This window comes from Cucurbita maxima, unplaced genomic scaffold, assembly GCF_002738345.1.
Source record: "Cucurbita maxima cultivar Rimu unplaced genomic scaffold, Cmax_1.0 Cma_Scf00011, whole genome shotgun sequence".
Classification (NCBI taxonomy): Eukaryota; Viridiplantae; Streptophyta; class Magnoliopsida; order Cucurbitales; family Cucurbitaceae; genus Cucurbita; species Cucurbita maxima.
This window is the reverse complement of record NW_019272027.1, coordinates 2930192-2951816: the sequence shown is the minus strand read 5'-3', so window position 1 is coordinate 2951816 and position 21625 is coordinate 2930192. Positions and strand designations below refer to the sequence as shown.

At 36.9% G+C, this 21625-nt stretch overlaps 3 protein-coding genes across 6 annotated transcripts; 2 read left to right on the top strand and 1 right to left on the bottom strand.

Moving 5' to 3' along the window:
- The first annotated feature begins 1647 nt into the window (after positions 1 to 1647).
- On the top strand, positions 1648 to 7470 carry LOC111486633. 4 transcript variants are annotated; one of them, XM_023133819.1, is made up of 7 exons: positions 1648 to 2020; positions 2791 to 2941; positions 3038 to 4526; positions 4630 to 4881; positions 5687 to 5767; positions 5953 to 6573; positions 7244 to 7470. In XM_023133819.1, the coding sequence occupies exons 3-7, from the start codon at positions 3282 to 3284 to the stop codon at positions 7295 to 7297; spliced, it is 2253 nt and encodes a 750-aa protein (XP_022989587.1). In that variant the 5' UTR covers positions 1648 to 2020; positions 2791 to 2941; positions 3038 to 3281; the 3' UTR covers positions 7298 to 7470. The 4 variants fall into 4 exon arrangements, with proteins under 4 accessions (XP_022989587.1, XP_022989584.1, XP_022989586.1 ...); XM_023133816.1 differs by having other exon boundaries at positions 2791 to 4526; XM_023133818.1 differs by lacking the exon at positions 1648 to 2020 and adding an exon at positions 2309 to 2688 and having other exon boundaries at positions 2791 to 4526.
- A 3495-nt stretch (positions 7471 to 10965) lies between these two features.
- LOC111486586 (protein LATE FLOWERING-like) lies at positions 10966 to 11436 on the top strand. Its single transcript, XM_023133755.1, has one exon. The coding sequence runs from the start codon at positions 10966 to 10968 to the stop codon at positions 11434 to 11436; it is 471 nt and encodes a 156-aa protein (XP_022989523.1).
- Positions 11437 to 13080: 1644 nt separating this feature from the next.
- On the bottom strand, positions 13081 to 21246 carry LOC111486638 (acyltransferase-like protein At3g26840, chloroplastic). The gene is made up of 14 exons (XM_023133830.1): positions 20793 to 21246; positions 20492 to 20543; positions 20292 to 20347; positions 19640 to 19798; positions 18960 to 19064; positions 17628 to 17728; positions 17315 to 17436; positions 16490 to 16598; positions 16003 to 16133; positions 15434 to 15803; positions 14988 to 15101; positions 13567 to 13652; positions 13362 to 13471; positions 13081 to 13271 (listed from the first exon to the last, which is right to left on the bottom strand). Exons 1-14 carry the CDS (start codon positions 21244 to 21246, stop codon positions 13081 to 13083), a joined length of 2160 nt encoding a protein of 719 aa, XP_022989598.1.
- Between the last annotated feature and the right edge of the window lie 379 nt (positions 21247 to 21625).

The window sequence follows — 21625 nt, the reverse complement described above, 5'->3', positions numbered from 1 at the left end:
CAAACACGAATTTAGAATCCAACCAAACTCGGATTTATTGGATTCGGTTGAGTTGTCGAATTATTATTTTTTTATTATTAAAAAATTATAGTTATCCACGGTTAATAACTAATATCTCATCAAACTCAAATATCAAACATTCACAAGTCACAACGCATCATAAACATTGGTTATGAACGTCGAATACTATTAGCTTTCGTAATAATCTTAAAAATAAGGTTGAGTTAGGTTGTAACCCTGTTTTTCGGATTGGTCGGGTTGACCCGATAAAAAATATCAACCTGTGAATGGGCATGAATATTTGGTTTCCAAAAAAGTCCGTTTTAAAATTCAAAGAGAATGGAATTGAAAAGATAGGGACGATTGGATCGAGAACGTCTTAATCAACTATACTCGTTTCACGTCAAATTGTATTAATACTTAAAATTATATAATAAAACATATATATTTTAGGCTTAAACTTCACCCGAGTGTTGTTAAACTAAATAAAATATTAAACAAATATTATTATATCTTTCATTAGTCGAAAAAAAGTACTCACCCATTTCCGTTACCCTTTAGGGAAAAAACATTCAACAGACATACTTAACACAAATTAGTACTTTTGGAATAACAAACTATACTTTCAGAGCAGACACTCACACAAACAGAGAGATATAACTCACAACATAGAATGTCTTACTTCTGCCCTTCCACTCTTCGCAGACTCCGATGAAAGTTGAGATGGTCATCGGAGACTGCATCATGCTTTTGGAGTGGGGCACCTGCGGTATGACGTATCCTCTTTAGAGATATAAATATAAACATATACACAAATAATTAGGCTCGGTCTCTAGTATCATTCAATATAGAACACGGTCCGGTCTCAGGGAAGTGGCGCATGAGTTATATCTAACTTATAAAATCATCCCACGATAGATAATACGTTCATATGATTGAGAGCGGTACATTGACTCTATTAACGCTATATATTTAAATGTTTGACCCTTTCTTATAAAATATATATCTTAACCAATGGGTGATATTTTACATTTTTAAAATTTTAAAGATTTCGAACATCCAACCCATCAACAACATTTATTTAAATATTGAATTTTATTTATTAATTAATATAATGCCTAATACTTTAAAAAATATTTAATAATTATCTCAACTTTTAATTTTATATTAGTAAATTTAATAAATATCCGAAATTTTCTAAAAATTTCTTTAAAAAATATTTTAAACAATTTTCTAAAAATTTTAAAAAATTAATGAAAAAATGCAAGAACATGAATGAAATTTTAAAAGTAAGTATTTTTTAAATATTTAAAAAAAATTAATGGTAAAATGATAATTTAAAAAACGATAAGAATATTTTTATTTGTTAATTGATATAATGTCTAATACTTTAAAAAATATTTAATAATTCTCTCCACTTTTAATTTTATATTTTATAAATTTATGAAATATCTCTAAAAAAAAATTTAAAATATTAACCAATGAAATTTTAAAAGTTAAGTATTTTTTTAATATTTTTAAAAATTATAAGGGTATAATTGTAATTTAGCTTTAAAAGACAGATAAGAATATTTTTAAAATTTTTAATGAGTTTGAATGGTATTATTAAAAAAATTTAAAATTTAAAAATATTTTTAATACAAAAATTTATTTAAGACAAGGGGAGGAGAGAGAGATGGCATTTGCAATGAAATTAGAGCCTAAGAAATGGCGGTGGGAAGGTTTGGGGATGGGGCGATGATGGGGTGATGAGATGACGATGGTGTAATTTGGGAGTATAAACAAAAGGCCATGGGAGAGCGAAGCTTTACACACACTTGCTTTCCTCTAATACCCATTTTTCCATTTCCATTACCCACTTCTTCTTCTTCTTCTTCTTCTTCTTCTAAGGATAAACAACTTCCCTCGTTTGATTCTTTTCTCTTTAATCGTTGAATGTTTCGGATTCTCGATCTGCTGCTCTAGACTTCTTGTTTGGAAATGATTTTTCCCCCGGATTCTTTCACCCGACGGCTAATTGGTGCGTCCTTTAATCGGGATGTTTTGTTCTTGATTTCACTCACTAAACACATGCGACCTTTGATTCTGTTCTTGATTTTGGATGATCGAGCTTTCTCTAGCTCTGATTTTAGCTTTTCTTTGGTCATTTCTGTGTGCTGCTGGAGGAGCGAGCTGTGGTTTTAGACTTTTTAGTTTTATTTTATTTTATTTTATTTTATTTTATTTTTTTATTTTTATGGAAATCTGTTTTATTGCTTGTTTTAATCACTGAAGAATGAAATGACTTCAAAAGATGAACAGAGATAAAAAGATTACATATGGATTAACAATTAAGAACCAGTTGCTTGCTGTGGATGGTGACCCAAATGTAATGCAATTGCGTTGAATGTGTTGTGGGTATCGTACAAGCAACTTTTCTTCCTGTTTGAACGTTTTAGAACTTCGATTCTGCCTTTTGGATTGGTGTTTGTTTACAAGATGAACAATCTCTTCCAGATCTTTGCTCAAGAAATGCGATATTCTAGTCTTATGGAGGGGTTGTGAATGTAAAGAATATTTACTTTATGTAATGTTAATTTCGATTCCGTTCTTGGTTCTTCCATTTTGTTCATCTCTAGTGGATTCCGCATTTTCCTCACATTCATCCATTTGGGATACATACAACTCCAGTAGATCATATCATGAAGAGTAATGGACAAAGTTGTGCTGCTTTATATAATTTTAATGGAATTGGATCCATACCAGGCATTTAGAAATGCAAGGACTAATCGTTGTTCATATCGTTTTCAGGTGTGTTCATTCGTTCGATTGGCAATGAGGAATTGTGTGTCTTTGGATGTTCATTTGAATGGAGGTCAGAAGAAATTTGCTCATTGTGATCTTTGGATATCCCTCATCTGCTTGATTTTCTTCATGAAAAATTCCATGGGCATGGAAGAGGGTATGGCTAAATCATGGATGCATTTGGAAGATACATAGCATTGGCTTACCTTTAGATTTTGGAATTGCTATCTTTTTATTGTTCTTCTTTTGTCAGGGTACAAACAAGCATAGATAATTAAGAATTTATGATCATAGTGCTATAGGGTAGAGAGATATTAGAAGATTATCCAGTAGAAACCTTGGTAGAGGTGCTGGTATTTGATATCCAATAGCAACAGAGGGGAACTCAAAGCTCTCTTGAATCATACTCTTAAACTATATATGTATTAAAAATAGATAACGGAACTGGAGTCGAATCCTATTCGAAATACACGAGTTAGTTTCTGGGAACATTGATCATGGGCTTACCGCAAGTTCCTGTAAGTGGAACAGCTGAGGAGGTACCAGCAGTCTCGTTGAGCATGTTTCTGCAGAGCCCTCCACGTTTTAATGATGTGAGCTCCTGTAATTTAGCTGGGATCTGTAATGGAGGCTTGAGCAGGTGTGCTGGGAGTTCACCATGCTCGTCTTCTGGAGATTCTGAGAGAAACTTCTTTATGGAGCTTCCGAATTTTCACGAGAACTCGGCTAAGGTTGGTGGCAGATTGGAAAGTTCACCCAATTATCATGGTCAGAAAATTGGCTCTATGGATGATGGTTGCAGGTTTAACTCTAAATGTGGACGAGAGAGCCATAAACCTGTTTCTAGGATAGTGGGATTTGTGTCGGGGGAAACTAGTTCGAGAAATGATGAAGGCAAAGTCGATATTAGGATCAATGAAACTGAATTCAGTGGTTCAACTGTTAGAAAGCGGCTGTTATCTCCGTTGAGTAGCATGCTTTTTCCGGACCAATTTAAGGGTGATTCTTTGGACATTGGTAGTAGAAGTATCCTAACCGATGCATCTTTATCTGAAAATCTTCGAACTTCTGCAGCTCATGATTTTAAGAAAGCTAACGTTGGAAGCAAAAATGATTCTACCCTTCGAACTCGGTCTCTAACGGGTTTATTGCAACAGAAGAAAATGTTGTATGACAGTGGTGTTGTGAAATCAATTGTTTTAAGTGATGGTCCTCTGCTAGAAAACAAGAAATCCCTTGTTCAAGATGAGATTTTATCTTGTCCAGTACATGATGAACTCGGTAAGTTGAGTAGAATAAGAACCCATGTGGATTTTGAAGTTCAATCTCCTGAGATGGTGCCTGTGATACCACTTTCTCTGTCACCTCTTGGCCCAAAAATTTCGGAGAGAATGAAAAAAGCAGGACGATTCCAAAACGTCAAGAAAGAGAATGTTGGTTATCATTCACTTCTCGGCGATATCGAAAAATCAATCGATGGTTCGGACTCGCATATTTTATTCGCCTCTGACGAAGAAGAAACCAAATCATTTGAAGATGTTATATTAGAGAAAGAGTTTCGGCCGTCCTCCTTGGAACATTCCAAGAGCGCACGTTGGATTATGTCTCAGGATTCAGCCCCTACTTCCCACAGCATGCGCTTCGTTAGAAGTTTGAGTGGACTTCCAGTTAGGAGATCATTGGTTGGTTCGTTTGAGGAGTCGTTATTATCTGGTCGATTCTTATCTGGGAAACTTTGTCAGGTTAGTATTCTTTTGCACAATGCCAGTCGTGAATTGATATACAAGGATTTACTTTGCCATGTTCTTGACTTGGTTATTTGTTACTTGCGTGTTCTATGCGCAGAAAATCGACGGTTTTCTAGCTGTACTAAGCATAACGGGAGGGAACTTCTCACCACAGTCCCAAAAGCTTCCATTTTCAGTAACAAGTGTCGATGGAGATCGGTACTTGCTATATTATGCATCCATTGATCTTGCAAAAAATTCCTTACTAAATAAATATAGAGTTCAAAAATCCAAACTAGTTTCGAGCAATGACGTGTCACAAATGGTGAAGAGTCGCCTTCAGGTTCCTATGAAAGGCCGTATACAACTGGTGGGTTGCTTAGTCTCTTTAGATATCATTACTATATTTGTGAGTATTAATTATATGAGAAGGATTTATATTCTTTTATAGCATCCACCATTTATCATACTTATTGTCTTCCTTATCGGTCGATGCTTGTATGTTCGTGGGCTGTTCATTTTCACGATGAACGTTTAAGGACTAGTTAGGATTACCTTTTATATGTTTAGCAGCTTCTCTCTCTCTCTCTCTCTATCTCTTTGTGGGTGCCGGGGGGCGGTGGGTGTGGATTGGTTAAAATGCTTTACTTCTTAGCTTGAACTGGACAGCTTGTTAACGATAGAACGGGTTTGTTAGCTCTTGATATGGGAGCTTGTGAAGGTTACTCATGTATTATACAGTATAAATGTGGAGAGTTTTAATGGTGGATCGACTTTTTTGAAGATTTGTATTATTTCATAAATATTTTCTTCCGTGCATATCTTGTTCGATCGGTTATTTGGAACAACATCAAATTTATTGTGTTATTACTTCTTCATGGTTTGAATTGATATCTGAGTTAAGAACATTGAATCATTACATTATCTTATCAAGTGTTGCTGCTATCTAGTCTTGTTCAAGATACCCTTTGTTGTGTTAGAACTGCTGTTTTGGGTGAATCTGTTTTTGGGTGCATCGGGATTTAATGTTTTTGAATGTTGGCATCGATGTACTCGTTTTTCGAGACTAATCTGATCGAATATTTTCATGGTATAATCTTTTTAAAGTGTTATAATGAGGGCTTATCTCATTTTTCCATTGAGGTTTTTGATTTTCATGTATTTTCTTTTGGCAGGTTCTCAGCAATCCTGAGAATACTCCCCTGCACACTTTTCTCTGCAAGTATGACTTGAGCGACATGCCTGCTGGCACTAAGGTAGTGAATCTTTCCTCGAGCGACTTTTGTTTTCTACGTATCATTTTATCGACCAGCGGTGTGCAATATGTGACAACTTTTAGATGGTCATGGTTTGTATGGTTCATATTATAGCTGGCACTTGCTAGCTTTCTTTTGTGTGTATGGTTTATCTAACTATGTTCGTGTTTTTTTGTGAAAACTAGACCTTCATGCGCCAGAAGGTTATTCTAGGTTCATCCAATGCAGCTTCATCAAGAGACGGGAAGGTCGATCTCGACAATAAAATGGTGGACAACATGACAACTTTAGCCTCCCAAAAAGGTGATACTGAAGTGGTTAGCAAGAATCTAACAGAGACCAATGGTGTTAAGACTGTGCACAAGGAGTTGGGGAATGAAAGTGGACGAAGTGAAAGCTCTGATGTGGTCGACTTCATCGATAATGGGGATGGATCGGAGCGAATTTTCGATACCCGAAAGACAAATACTGCGCCTCTCGGTCTTGAGAACCAGTGCCAGAGGAGGGGGGCTGATCAGAAGGATGGTTGCTGGGCTGATAATTGCTGTGGGACTGACAAAAAACTATTACATGTTTGTTCAAAGGTCAATGAGAATACTGCTGGTGCTCTTCGCTACGCGCTTCACCTTCGTTTCCTTTGTCCGTTTCCTAAAATGTCCTCTAGATCGTCTCGGAAATCCAAATCCGATCATGTCTCTGCGCAAAACACGCCTAACTTGGATATCAATGGCAAGAGAAAGTTCTATCTTTACAACGACTTGAGGGTCGTCTTCCCTCAACGCCATTCCGATTCCGATGAGGGCAAGGTAATGTTTAACAGTAGTAGTCTTTTGATTATAAACTCAACACTGATAAAGCCTTGTTTTTCTTCCTCCCGCCATTTATGTACGTTGTCCTGCATCGACACACACACATACATGGATTCAAACTGATTGTGTAACAACTCACTGCTAGTATATATTGTTCGCTTTGGCTCATTACGTATTGGTGTTAGCCTCACGGTTTCAAAACCCGTCTGTTAGATAGAGGTTTCTACACTCTTATAAAGAATGTTTTGTTACCCTCCTCAATTGATGTGGGATCTCACAATCCACCCTTCTCAGGGGCCAGCGTCCTCATTGTCATACTATTAGAGCTAGATATCATGCGGTGTGCCAGCGAGGACACTGTGCCCTCAAGGGGGGTGGGTTGTGAGATCCCACATCGGTTGTAGAGGGTGTGAGGCTGACATCAATACGTAACAGGCCAAAATGGACAATATCTACTAGCAGTGGGCTTGAGTAACCGGTAGGGAAATCTCAGCTTACTTTTAATGTTAATTGCTGGTGATTTTTGTTGATGAATCTGCTGTCGTAGTTGGCTAATAAGCTTGTTGTAGTGATTTTATGTGCCTCTAAAGCTCGCTATTCATCATGTTCATGAGTTAACCATGGCTTCTACTGAAAGTGTTCTTCATTTTCCCTCTGTAATGAACAGTTGAAGGTGGAATACCATTTTCCAGAAGATCCCAGATACTTCAACATCAGCTGACGTGGCATCCTCCAAATGTCCAGATAAGCAAAAATTGTTCTTTTTTTCCCCAACACTTCCATGTGCACATATTTTACTCTCTGTTCTCTGTCATTTCCATCTCAAAAAATGGCTTACCTCCTCCTCTGTATATAATCTTATTATTATTATTATTATTCCATATTTTGAACAAACCCTTCACTTTGCTTTGGCTTTAACACCAAAAGAAAATAAATAATGAAAAATCTCTCTTCTATCGTTCCTTTCGTCATGCCCTCCCGTAGGTTCATGGCAGGTTCGGGAGTGATTTTAGTCAACATGATTTGTTCATAAGTGATTTTCTTTTGATCGATCATGACCCGATGAGAAAATAAGTGTTTTTAAGCGGTTAGAAAGTCATTTTAAGCAAGTTTCGGGTTTCTTCTATCTAAAATTTTGACGTCTCAAAGTTTGGCCTATTTACTTATTAACGAAATTGGATGGAAAATGTATAAGAAAGTCGTAATTAAATATTTTACAACAAGGAAAAAAAAAATAATATTAATAAAAATATTGCAATTTATTAAAAAAAAAACTTCAATAATATAAATAAAAAATTATAACTTTTAATACGATTTTAAAATAATATTAAAATATTTGTAGGTGTTAAAAAGAATTGGGAGAAATCTTAATGAAATAGTAAAATTTTATGAATATTTTTTAAATATAATGGTAATTCTTCCATTTTTTATATGAAAATAAATAAAATATTTTTATATATCAACTTTAGATGAGCCTATTGAAGTAATCTAGAAGATTAATTATTTAATTAATTTTAATTTAATTTTTTTTTATTGAGTAGACTCAATTTATTAAAAGAAAATATAAGAAATTTCATATTAGTAATAAATATATATGTATATATATTTATTTATTTACTAAGTGGGGTCGAAGATTAGGTATATACATATCAAGTGGGGTGGGGGACGGGGCACAAGGGTCGGGGATTAAGGGACGGAGACAATGAATATGAATATATAATCTTCATCTTTGGCTCCGTTTGTCAGAATTTAGTGCAACTTATTTCGAGTTTGAATTAGTTATGAAATATATGATATTCGTAATTATTTAATATCTTGAATAATATATTAGTTAGTAAATATATTTTCGATATTCGTAATCAGTTAAATTTGAATAATAGTATATTTTATTTTATTATCAAATTTAGTTAGTTTATATATTTTTTTTTGTAGATATTATTTAATATCTTGTATCCTATTTAAAGGTTGTGAATATGAATGAAGATTGAGTAATTATATTTTCATATCTATTCACACTTTTGAGTGGTAGTTTACCTAATAGAAAGAAATTTCTCTTCGCTCGTCCCCCTATTTCCTGCTTCGTTAAAGACGTGAGATTACGTAAGCAATACGAGCCTCTATAATAGATTAAAAGGATGTGTCCCGATACTAAAATTATATGTATATAAATAAATGCAATCAAATCAAAAGGTATAATAACAAATAAAAAGTATAGAGATTACGTAAGAGAGTTGCATGTGCTTATACATTAATGGTCAAGTCGACATGACGTTTCATTGTATATTCCCTTTTACCACAAAACGGAAAGCTATATTTTGTTTTTCTATCAAAATAAATAAATAATAATAAATAAATTCAAACCCCAAAAGCGCTTTTAATAAACCACCACTTACACAGCCGCCGTATTCTGCGGGCAGTACTTCTGCTCACTGACCGCAACTCAAATCTGCTGCCCGCCACATCACACATTTAAACCCTAATTCCAAAATAATAAATATATTATTTAAATATCACATATCTATAGCATTTTTTTTTTAGAAAAATTGATAAATTTAATTATTTAGTTATTGATAACATATTGGGTTGGATTTTTTTATATAATTATTTAAGAAAATTTCATTTATACGTCTAAACTATTAACATCATTAAATATTCTTAATATTTATATTTTGGGGTTGATTGAGTTAATCTAATAAAAAAAATTAGTATAAAATTTTCTTTTGGTTACCGAGTCGAAGTTGGTTGGTGTGATGTCTCACATTGGTTGGGAGATGAGAACAAATCATCATTTTTGAGGGTGTAGAAACCTTCTCCTAGATGGGTTTTAAAGCATTGAGAATTTGGGGGCGGTCCCACATCGATTGAAGGAAGAAAAGAGTGCCAGCGAGGATGCTGGGCCCCGAAGGGGAGTGGATTGTGGGGTGGATTGTGATGTCCCATGTTGGTTGGGAGGAGAACAAACCACCATTTATAAGGGTGTGAAAACTTTTGGGAGGAGAACAAACCATCATTTATAAGGGTGGGAAGAATAAACCATCATTTATAAGGGTGGGAAGAACAAATCATCATTTATAAGGGTCGTGGTTGGGAGGAGAACAAACCACCATTTTATAAGGGTGTGAAAACTTTCCCCTAGAAGACGGGTTTTAAAGCCTTGAGGGGAAAAACTTGAAAGGAAAACCCAAAAAGGACAATATCCTCGGGCAAGCCCAAAAAGGACAATATCCCACCATTTATAAGGGGGTGAGGTGTGAAAACTTTCCCCTATAAGATAATATGTGGTTGGGAGGAGAACAAACCACCCCCATTTATAAGAGTGTGAAAACTTTCCGGTAGAAGACTGATTTTAAAGCCTTGAGGGAAAAGCAGGATAGGGAAAACCCAAAAAGGATAATATCCGATAGCGGTGGGCTTGGGTCGTCCATTATTAAATCATATAAATATCTTTATTTAATTTAATAAAATTAAACATGACAATTTTTTTTATTAATATATTAATTATTTTTATTGTTTAAAAAAGAAAAATTGGTTCGTGGATGTCGGACATAACTCCCCCTGCAAGGCAGGGGATTGTTAGTGCTACCGCTTTCTGTCCTTCATCCAAATCCTCAACAAAATATTCTTCTCATTTTTTCCATTTTTGCCCTTCTATCTTAAACTACTACTACATCAACCAAATATAGCCTTTACCCCTAAGTGGATAGGCTTAGTAACCCTAATACTTAGGGTTAGTTTCGTAATTATTTAGGTTTTCGTTTGATGATCCAATCGTGCTTGTTTTCTCGTTATAAAATAAATTAATTGTTACATAAAAATAGTATATGTCTGTCTTATCTCAGTAACACTGAGAATATAAAATATTTTGTAATTTGCTACAAATAATTTGATTTAAATCGTTCATGTGAAGATAATTCCTTAAATTAGCCGATGGACTTCCATTATCCAACACCTCCCCTCGAACAAAGTACGCCTCCCCTTAATCGAGGCTAGACTCCTTTGGAGTCAAGGAGTCTTAGTCATTTTTTACTGCCTTCGAGGAGGCTCGACTCTTTTTTCTTTTGGAGTCCTTTGTTCGACATTTGAGGATTTACCAATCTATTGGCATGACTAAGTTTAAGACATGACTCTGATACTATGTTAGGCGAACACGACTCTCCATAATAGTATGATTTTTTGAATTTTTTTTTAGTTTGGGAGGGCAAAATTGTCCAATTAAAATTAACAAATCATTGATAATGTTATTCCTCTAATCACTCCGTTTTTTATATATTTAAATCTCTCTTTTGATCTCTTAGCTTATTATATATTCCGTTTTTATCCTTCTTTTTGTTCATTCTTCTTCTTCTTCTTCTTCTTCTTCGTTTCTCTGAGTTTTCAAGCTCTTCATCAATGGCGGACCCTGCCATTTATGACTTCCTTAGCCAAACGACTGCTTCTAATTCTGTACCGAAAACGACCTCCAGAAAATCTCAGTCTCAATACTCTTCCTCACGCATTTTTCCATGCCTTTACTGTCCTCGAAAATTCTACACTTCCCAAGCCCTAGGCGGCCACCAAAATGCTCACAAAAGAGAAAGAGCAGCTTCGCGTAAGGTCTTCACCTCTGAAATTCTTCACCTCGGTTCGCTTCAACACTCGAGGCCACCGCCGCCGCCGCCGACTACTTACCACCATCTTGCATCGCCGTCTGCTACAGCACTGGCTCCGTCGGCGCTTTTTGACGAGCATTGGTTCCATCAGAACAATCACTACCGAGGTACTACCACTACAGCCTCTGCCTCCGCCTCGCCGAACGATCTCTCACCGAATGCTGATGCTGCCGTTGAACACGTAACCATCGATCTCACTCTTCGCTTATGAATAAATCTCTGAAATAGGATTCTCCGGCGACTTTATTTTTGTTGCGGCGGTTTTGGAATTCCACGGTGGCCACGTGGCGGTTTTTGTTTAGCTCATAGAGATTGAGAAACTGTTTAGGGCCAAATTGTATATGAGAAATCATATATTTACAAAAATCTCCCCATGGAATCAAATGCTATATTTTAACCATATTCAAATTTCTTTTTATATACTTTTAATTTATTTTTCAATTATTTTTTTCCAAAACTTTATTGAATTGCATAAATAAATACTTTTAACACATTTATTTTATATGCAAAATTCCAAATATTGATTCTCAGTATAAAAATATTTTAATTAATTAAGACATATATTCTCGATCAACAAATTCAATTTTTCTAGAAAAAAAATTAGAGTTAATATCTCAATTTGAGTTAATATATATATATATATATATATATTTATTTTTGAAATTTGAAATTTAATTAAGAGAGAAATGGAAATTATGGGGAAAGCCCAAATGAACTAAAGAAATCTTGTCAATCAAGTGGTGTGACTTTGTACTATGTTCAGCTATGAGTTGAAGCTCTATAGGTTAGATATGGATGAAAACATGTTAACAAAGATTCCAAACCTGGATTCAAAGATTTTATCATAATATTCAAAACAATGAAACATAATTTTGATGAAATGGTCACGACGTTTAAACAAGTAACTTGAAATGGGTATTTATCGATCAACATGAAGCATGGTTTGACGGTTACGACAACAATTCCTCTTGAGATGATAAATTCAAACTAATCTCAACCCATTAGCATAGTTTATGTTTTTCGGTATAATTCATACTTTCAAATTCATGTAACACATACATCTATCAAGAAAATTTGGAAGTCGACAGCGAAATAAAAAAGAGAGTAATACTATAGATCGAAAGTCTACAACAACACTCAACTTTACTTATAAATTTTTTATATCATTCCCGTGTCTATTATGAGTTTTCACCAAAAAAAATCATGTTTTTATGTTGTTGGACACTATAGCATTCTTAAATGATGCTAACGTGGCTGACAACTAATAAACAAGTATCTATAAAATTTCTAAAGATCTTCAAGGTGTTAGGAAGACAACGGAACACTACAAGCCAAGCAACTAGGAAGAAGTGTAAAGAAAGAGAATTGTTGAAACTAGCATATTGGAAGATGAATCAGCCAAAATAACCACGAGAAGCTACGATATTATAAGTTTCTTCCTCTTGACCGAATCGGTAACCTTCCTTAGTAGATTCATTTTCTGTGGTTTTCCTATGTTATAAAATTTCTAAAGATCTTCAAGACGGTGTTAGGAAGACAAGGTAAACGAACGGTTACCGTGCAAATCCAAACATATCAATTTTATTTTAAAAAAAGCACCAAAAAAAAAAAAAAAACAGATTTATTCTTTATCTGATTATTTTGCAATGCAAGCACAAGAACAATCATGAATACAAGGTCTCCCACATCAAAGGCTAGTTCTTCTCAGCAAATGAATAGAATTTACATCCACAAAATGGCATTATATTTAAATTCCTAACAAGAACAGAGATGGGTTTATAGTTTTTACCTGAAAAGAAGCGAAGAATTGACCACCACTCTCTTAACTACTAAATCTCAGACAGTTCTTGTTGGCTCAGATTTCGAACGTGGGAACCTCAGATGTGAAGCCATGCTTAGCTTGATAAGCTAGACGATCCCATAGCCGTCTGTAAGGATCGCTCTCTCTTTTGCTCTGTAGGTATGCAAGGCAGTTCTCCACTTCGCCCTTTACTTGAAGATATAGCTCATGAGCCTTCTCTCTGTCTCGTAGTTCCTCTTTCTGACCTTTATATGCATAACAATTGGAAGTATATGTATCACAAGTTTGACAAGAACAACATCAAAACGAGTACGATGTTCTTCGAGTAAACGTACCTTCGGTGTCAAATGGCTTTCCGAAGTAATAATAAAATCTTCCTGGAAGTTTGGGGAGAATTCCAGGAAGGTGGACAGCTTGGTTTGCTACCTCCCCTTTCATGTCAGCCCTGTTATAATCGAGACCATTTAGAAAAATATCCTGAAAACGAAAGTGATATTGCGTTTACGAATAGATGACGTTAACGACGAGAATGGAAAGAACCTCAGTCTCACGGCTTCGCTGGTTAGAGCCTCTATTTGGTTTTTGAAGTACGGAATTTTGATCAGGTCTTCATAATCAAAAACCACCTGATAACAAAAGGAATTAGTTTTTCAGGAGAGATCGGAATTGAGCCAGAGATAATGTTTTGAACGAATAGGTTGTTAAGAATCATGACTCTCCATAATGGTATGATATTGTTCACTGTGGACCTATATTTTCATGGCTTTGCTTTTGGTTTCCCCAAAAGGCCTCATACCAATAGAGGTGTATTTCTTACCTATCAACCCATGATCAATCCCCTAGTTAGTCAAAGTGGGACTCCCTCCCAATAATCCTCAACAGTCCTCCCCTGAATGAAGTACACCATAGAGTCTCCCCTGAGGCCTATGTAGCCCTTAAACAGTCTTCCTTGATCGAGACTCGACTCCTTTCTCTGAAAGAAGCACTCGAACAAATTACACTCTTTGTTCAACACTTGAGTCACATTTGACTACACTTTCGAGGCTCACAACTTCTTTGTTCGACATTTGAGGATTCTATTGATATGACTAAATGTAACGACCCAGATCCACCGCTAGCAGATATTGTCCTCTTTGAACTTTTCCTTTCGGGCTTCCCCTCAAGACTTTAAAACGCATCTGCTAGGGGAAGGTTTCCACACGCTTATAAATGGTGGTTTGTTCTCCTCCCCAACCAATGTGGGACATCACAATCCACCCCCCTTCGGGGCCCAAGCGTCCTCGCTGGCACTCTTTTCTTCCTCCAATCGATGTGGGACCGCTCCCAAATTCATCCCCTTTGGGGCCCAGCGTCCTTGCTCACACACCGCCTCGTGTCTACCCCCTTCGGGAACAACGAGAAGGCTGACACATCGTCCAGTGTCTGGCTCTGATACAATTTGTAACGGCCCAGATTTACTGCTAGCAAATATTGTCCTCTTTGGGCTTTTCCTTTCGAGCTTCCGCTCAAGGCTTTAAAACGCGTCGGCTACGGGAAGGTTTCCACACCCTTATAAATGGTCGTTTGTTCTCCTCCCCAACCAATGTGGGACATCGCACTAAATTTAGGGAATGACTCTGATACCATGTTAGAAACCACGAACTCCCACAATGGTATGATATTGTCCACTTTGAGCATAAGCTCTCATGGTTTTGCTTTTAGTTTCCCAAAAATGCCTTATACCAATAGAGATGTATTTCTTACTTATCAACTTATGATCCACCCATTTACATGAGACTCCCTCTCATCCATCCTCAACATAGGTTTGATGATGAAGAGAGAGAGAGAGGGAGAGAGAAAAAAAAATGCCAGATGACCAAACACTTGAAGTTATCAACTACTCTGGACCTAGAGGCAAGAAAAAGTGAAAGAAAGCGAAAGATATTAATGAAAATGGTGGGTCAGGGGGAGGGGAAACTTACTTCACCAAAATCATCTTCTCCCACAACACCAAAAGGTACAATTTTGGCTCCAAACCGAGCAGCCATCCGGATAAACTCTGATTGCTCAGGCCAGAATAGCCTATATTCTTCACCCTGTAAAGAAAGAGAGTCAAATAACAGAAGTCTTTAGCTCCCATACGATATGTTAAATCATGTTGTTATGATGGAAGAAAGAATTTGCACAAGTTTATAAGTGGAGCTATTCTATGTAACAAAATGACCCAAGAAATAATTTCAGGTGGAACTACATGTAAAATCATTTTCCCTGATATTTATAAATAAACTGAATGGCTTGAGTTGAACGAACTCATTATGAGAATTAAGTTCCTGGCAACTAAACAGAAGAAAATCGAACCAAAATTTAACGCTGGTGATGTGACTTGAGGGAAAGAATTAGTTCCTTCAATTCATCAGTCTTAACTTACCTTCCGATGTAGAGCCTCACGCACGCCTCCGGGATATAATAAGACGTGAGCCTTCGAAGAAAGAAGTTTATATAAGTTCTGGGCAGTGACAGGAACAGCACCCATCATTCTAAATGAGTCATATGATGCTAATTCAGGTAAACTTCCTTCCTTCACTTTTACAAACATCATAGGATGTGCCATCCCTCGTAAAATTATGTTCTTTTCTTTGAAAAACTGGCCTACCATGGGAGCCAATTCTAGTCCCAATAGCATATGATAGCCAACGAACAGGACCGGACCTTCTTCAGGAATACCTGCGAGTCCCCTCACAATTTTCCCATCTTCTAGAGTTGAAAACAGCACCGGACTAGTTACCAAATCAATCAATCTAGAAAAAGCATAACATGTTTATAAATGGGTGGTCCTAAAATTGTGGAACATCATAAATTCTTCTTTAAAATTCTCAAAATCAACAAATTTGAAGTCCCAATACCTTCACATATATGGTAAATATATGAATTGACTGGCTTTCTCGTCATTAACAAAGAGAAAAATATTTGTACAAATTTGTGTCAAAGTGTAATTACCTATAGTCCTTAAATATTTTTGTGAATTCAGCAGGCGATGGTGGGATGAAATCAGAAACAAAGTCCAGCTTTTGTGAACGGCGGTAGAAACTAGCACCTCTGATTGTAGCAGCCAAATCAACACCATTCTCCTGCCATGCATTTCATTAGCAGAATTATGTTATTTCTTTATTAATTTCAGTAAATTCCCTTCATTTCACTTGCTATTTGCAAAATAAAGTTTATAACAACCTGAATGAAATGGAACCAGCTGCGTTAGGAAGAAGAAAAATAGAAAGAAAGTTGCTTTCTTTTATCTATTTCCTCCACCTACATGAAACAGATACAGTTTCTTTTCTCCTTAACTATTTTTATTTATAAGCACCTTTGTTTGGGTAGATAGTTATAGGCTTGGATTGCTTTTGTAGTCAGTAGGAAGAAAAAATAGAAAAAAGAATCTAAAGCTGAGAAAGTTAAACATTTCTTCCCGAGGAAAATGGTCTCCTACCAAGAAAAGAAAATGGCCATTGTCGGAAAATCTTCGAATCTCACATTTTGGCAAAAACTGACTAAGTCTTCTACCTTCCTCAATACTGGGTAGCAACAGGTCTCTGCCACTGTAAAGACACAATAATTCAGGATCATAAACAAGATATATTATGACCATGTTTCCACTAGGTTGTTCAGAGGCTAAGAAAGCCTGGATTATACTAATATTAAAGCCAACCATAATAAAGAACACAAATATGTTATTACGAGGGTCGGTTGGCTTAGTGTGTTGATGATTGTTGGTGGGGAGTCCCACATCGGCTAATTAAGGGGATGATCATGGGTTTATATGTAAATAATACATCTCCATTGGTATGAGGCATTTTGGAGAAACCAAAAGCAAAACCATAAGAGCTTATGCTCAAAGTAGACAATATCATATTATTGTGGAGAGTTGTGATTCCTAACATGGTATCAGAGTTATGCCCTTAACTTAACTCGGTCAATAGAATCCTCAAGTGTCGAACAAAGAAGTTGTGAGCCTCGAAGGTATAGTCAAAAGTGACTCAAGTATTGAACAAATTGTGTACTTTGCTCGAGGGCTCCAGAAAAGGAATCAAGCCTCGATTAAGAGGAGCTCCATAGGCCTCAGGGGAGGTTCTATGGTATACTTTGTTTGAGGGGAGGATTGTTGGTGGGGAGTCCCACATCAGCTAATTAAGGGGATGATCATCCGTTTATAAGTACTAAAGTACTAAGGGAGGGTGCACAGAAGCTAGACAACAAACAGAGCAAAATCCCCTTCATTATTGTTAACATAAAGGATTTGACTTGAGATATAGACCTGCAGAGTATCAAAGTCTGAGCTTTTACGGCATGGAGCCGTGAGTTGGAATCTGCTGAAGCAGATTTAAGCATTTTCAACTTCCAGATGAGTGTTTCTACTGGTAAAATATCAGCAAGAACCTGTAATCTCAATCATTAATTAGATCTCAAAAGATCAGCACAGGATATGAAAATTTAACGTGCGCATCATTGTTGAGAAAATCCAATTACAAAGCAATATCTTCATAAGAATCTAAGGAGATATTATGTTGAGAAACAATCTATTATCATATTCGGTTTTGGGCACACAGAGATCAGAGAACTCGTCTTACAGAGAGGTGAGAAGATAATGCACCAAGATCCTGCGATAATTCGCTAATTATTTGTTGCAATATGAGTTCCACAATTTCCAATGGCCGTCTAGATGTATCACCTAAAAAATATATTGCTGTCAATTATTGTATAAAGTTAAAAATCATCATGAAGTACCAATAATTAAACATGGTCCTCTGGAGCATAATCCCCTCTATGTCCAAAAGCTACATTCTAGGATTAGAACTTGAATCTTCCAATTTAATATCATATTAAGTTCAATATTTTCAGTTCATTCTTCAACATCAAACTTTTGATATCGATAACGTAAAAAGTATATTTCGAAGTACAATTTTCAATCAAGTACGAAGCAACTTGCCCATCCATTTGAATGAATAGCAGCAGTTTAGGATTTTAAAGGCATACTGTTGAATTTACAAGAAAACATGCTTCTTGTGTCTTCACACCTAGTGATGTAGAATGAATTCTCCCACCGATTGGAAAGGCTATGCAGAGTGCAAATAGTAACAATAACATCCGGTGACAAAAGGCTTGGATAGACAACTACGGTAGACTGGAACTAAATATTGGCAAAAGAACACCTCCATGAACTTCAGTACTTGTAACCGCCCAAGCCCACACAAGCCCACCGTTAGTAAATATTGTCCGCTTTGACCTGTTACTATCGCCATCAGCCTCACAATTTTAAAACACGTCTACTAGGGAGAGGTTTCTACACCCTGATAAGGGATGCTTTGTTCCCCTCTCTAACTAACGTGGGATCTCACAGTCCACTCCACCCTAACCAGGGATGTTTTGTTCCAACCAATGTGGGATCTCACAATCCACCCCCTTAAGGGTTAGTGTTCTCGCTGGCACATCGCCTGGTTCTGACTCTGATACCATTTGTAATATCCCAAGCCAACCGCTAGCAGATATTGTCCGGTCCGTTACGTATTGCCGTTAGCCTCAGACTTTTAATACACGTCTACTAGAGAGAGGTTTCCACACCCTAATAAGGATGTTTCATTCCCCTCTCCAACCAATGTGGGATCTGGAAAATGATGAGATGGGACCAAACATCTAGAGATGCTTTAGGATTACAAAAATTCACCTAACAGCTAAAGAGCATTCAAAAGTTTAAGAATGCCCTCAACAAGGCTCAAGTAATTCATTGCCTATGTCTGTCATGCTAGAAGAATACCAAACTCCCAATTGAAGATCATTCTATTACGAATCTGGAAATACTGTCGTGAAAAAGAAAAAAAAAATCAACTTACCAAGTGCAAATGAAGTATGTATTTCAACCAATAAGTACATAAAATAAAACTTGAATAACAAGGAAAAAAAACCTTTCAGTAAATTCAGTATGTAAGGGAGGCTAACTTGCAATGATTCTGGCATGAGTTCTAACAAGGATACTACAGGTTGTAATGGCGACTTACTGAAACAAGTAGCTGCCAGGGAAAATAAAAAAACCATTATTCAGTAGAGCGAAGAGATTGAATCCATATGATACACAAAACGTTAATTGAAGTCAGAAAGAATAACATATTGAATAAATACGTATATTTGTATCATGTATCAAACTCCACCAAACACAGAATTCTTAAGATCAAATTTGTGATGTCCCACGTTGGTTGTGGAAGAGAACAGAGTACCCTTTATAAGGGTGTGGAGCGTTTTAAAGCCTTGAGGAAAAGCCTGAAAGGGAAAGCCCAAGCAGAACATTATCTGCTAGCAGTGGATTTAAGTCGTTACAAAATTTAACCCTCAATAAATTGCTAGCATCTTGATTTTCCCGGTAAACTCATCCCTTCACAAGCATCACATCACAAAATTACAAAATGTTCTGCAGTCTACTTTAAGAACCGCGACGATTTTTGGTCTTCAGGCGTTCAATTTAGTAATCATCTTGTATTTTTTAGTAATAAGATCAAAGTTCAACCTCAGCCACGCCATAACAGGCAGGAGCTTGGTTTCGTGCAACCATAGAGGCAAAAAGACTCATCAAATAGTTCATTGAGCTTACCTGGATTAGACAAAATCAATACAATATCGATATGTGGATTGCAAGCAGCAACAGATAGAGCAAGGCATGCTCCCAAGGATTCTCCAGCAAGATAAATCGGTTTCTTTGGGGAACGACGGTGCTCATCTTTTACCGTTTTTTCGACCAATTTCAGTAATTCTGCATTGAGTTATATAATTCAGAGACTTCAAGAAATTGAACACTCAGTCTTACTTTTTCATGATAGCAGACAACTCAGTATAACCAATACAGATTTCTTAATCTAAATCTACCAAGTTGAGACACCAAAAATAGAATCATCCTCACCCGAAGGCCAAAACTAATCATGATTATTTCTTTTTGATGGATATTCTCTGTTCGATGATGAAAGTCCCACATCCGCTAATTTAGGGAATGATCGTGGGTTTATGATCAAAGAATACCCTCTCCATTGGTAGGAGGCCCAAAGCAAAGCCATGGAAGCTTATACTCAAAGTGGCCAATATCATACCAGTATGGAGAGTCGTGTTCATCTAACTTTCTGAAATGGCGTTCGATTAACGAAATTCAGATAATCATTGTACTTTTTGTCAAGATTAAAGAAAAATCCTTCTTCTAAGGACGATGCAGAAACTCAAATGCCATATTACTCAGTAAGCAAGCTGATAATGACCTGTAAATGGCGTTCGATCCCGGACTGGAATATGCAAGCACCATACGTCGAAAATCCTTGAATGAAGCAACAAAAATCATAGAAGAGTTAGCTGCTGCTACACGTTTCCGCCAATTTCGAAATTCGAATCCAGTTTTGATCATATTGAAAGATAAGAAACTAATAATTGGAAATCATTGCGCACTCAAGGAGATACTTACTTCCCCAGTTTTTGATGATGCTTGATAAGTCCAAGTCCAACTCCATCAAGACCTGCAGATTCAAATCATAAAGCGATCGCATGATAATCAAACGCAATGATATAAAGAAAGAAGAAGATACACACGCATCGAATCCAAGACGTCCAGAAGAACCAGAAAAAGGAAATACATGGACGTTAAACAGAGAACATGAAGAAGAAACTAGTAATTCTATGAGATGAGCTGTTGATTTGGCCGTCAGACAAAAAGCTGATACAAGTTACAAACTAACAAACGATCCAATCAAGAGAAGAAAACCAACCAGGCAAGAACAGAAGCAAAGGAGAATTATCCATCCGAGAACCACACTCCAATGGCGAGAACCAGCGAGGAGGCCCCCCGTCCGATCTAATCAATTCAACCGACTGTTCAAAATAGTCCTTCAAGCTCTTCCGCACTTCCATATCCTCCCAACCAAAGTTCGACCGACTTCCATTTTCACCGCCAACTCCTACAATCTTTGTCGCAGCATGTTCGTGATTCTTCTCAAACCGGCCTTTACCAAACACATTACTCTCCATCGCCGATGAGGTAGCAGTAATCTCCGGTGAGGATGTCGAAGCAACTTGGTCCATGGAAGTAGCAGACACAGCAAGTCGCCGAGCATTAGGGATCCCAATCGGACCGGATTTGAAACTCCCGTTGGACGACATCCAATCCCGCCGGAGAGCCAAAAACACACCGCCATGGAAGACACAAGACCCGGTGGCAGCCATGAGAAAGAACCACAACGAAACACAGAAGCAAAAAGACAAGTCTCCCGCTCCAAGACGAAATGAGTTAAGTCAATTGTCGAAGGATGCCTTAAATTGGAAGGTATAACGATAGCAACAGGGTCAAAACAGCGAGTTGAACGGGAAAAGTGTGGGAGAAGGGGATCGGTGGTGGCAGCTGCAACCGCGACGGTAACGGCAGTGGCAGCGGAAGTACAGATTATTGTAGGTTGTGGGCAGCGGGCGTTTATGGAAAATTGGTCACTACTGGACTATTTGAGTTCAGACATGTGTGGTGGCCGGTGGCTACGGACTGGTCGCCAATTCCGTAATTGGTAAATGGCAGAGAAGGCTTTTGTACGCTGTAACGCGCTCATTTGGT

Excerpts from the sequence above, each read along its gene's own strand:
- LOC111486633 (XM_023133819.1), top strand. The coding sequence starts at position 3,282 with ATGGGCTTACCGCAAGTTCCTGTAAGTGGAACAGCTGAGGAGGTACCA. Across the intron at positions 4,882-5,686 it reads TGAAAGGCCGTATACAACTG|GTTCTCAGCAATCCTGAGAA; the intron begins GTGGGTTGCTTA and ends TTCTTTTGGCAG. Across the intron at positions 5,768-5,952 it reads ACATGCCTGCTGGCACTAAG|ACCTTCATGCGCCAGAAGGT; the intron begins GTAGTGAATCTT and ends TGTGAAAACTAG.
- LOC111486638 (XM_023133830.1), bottom strand. The coding sequence starts at position 21,246 with ATGGCTGCCACCGGGTCTTGTGTCTTCCATGGCGGTGTGTTTTTGGCT. Across the intron at positions 13,653-14,987 it reads GAGAAGATGATTTTGGTGAA|GTGGTTTTTGATTATGAAGA; the intron begins GTAAGTTTCCCC and ends TTTTGTTATCAG. Across the intron at positions 13,472-13,566 it reads AGCGAAGCCGTGAGACTGAG|GGCTGACATGAAAGGGGAGG; the intron begins GTTCTTTCCATT and ends CGATTATAACAG.
- LOC111486586 (XM_023133755.1), top strand. The coding sequence starts at position 10,966 with ATGGCGGACCCTGCCATTTATGACTTCCTTAGCCAAACGACTGCTTCT.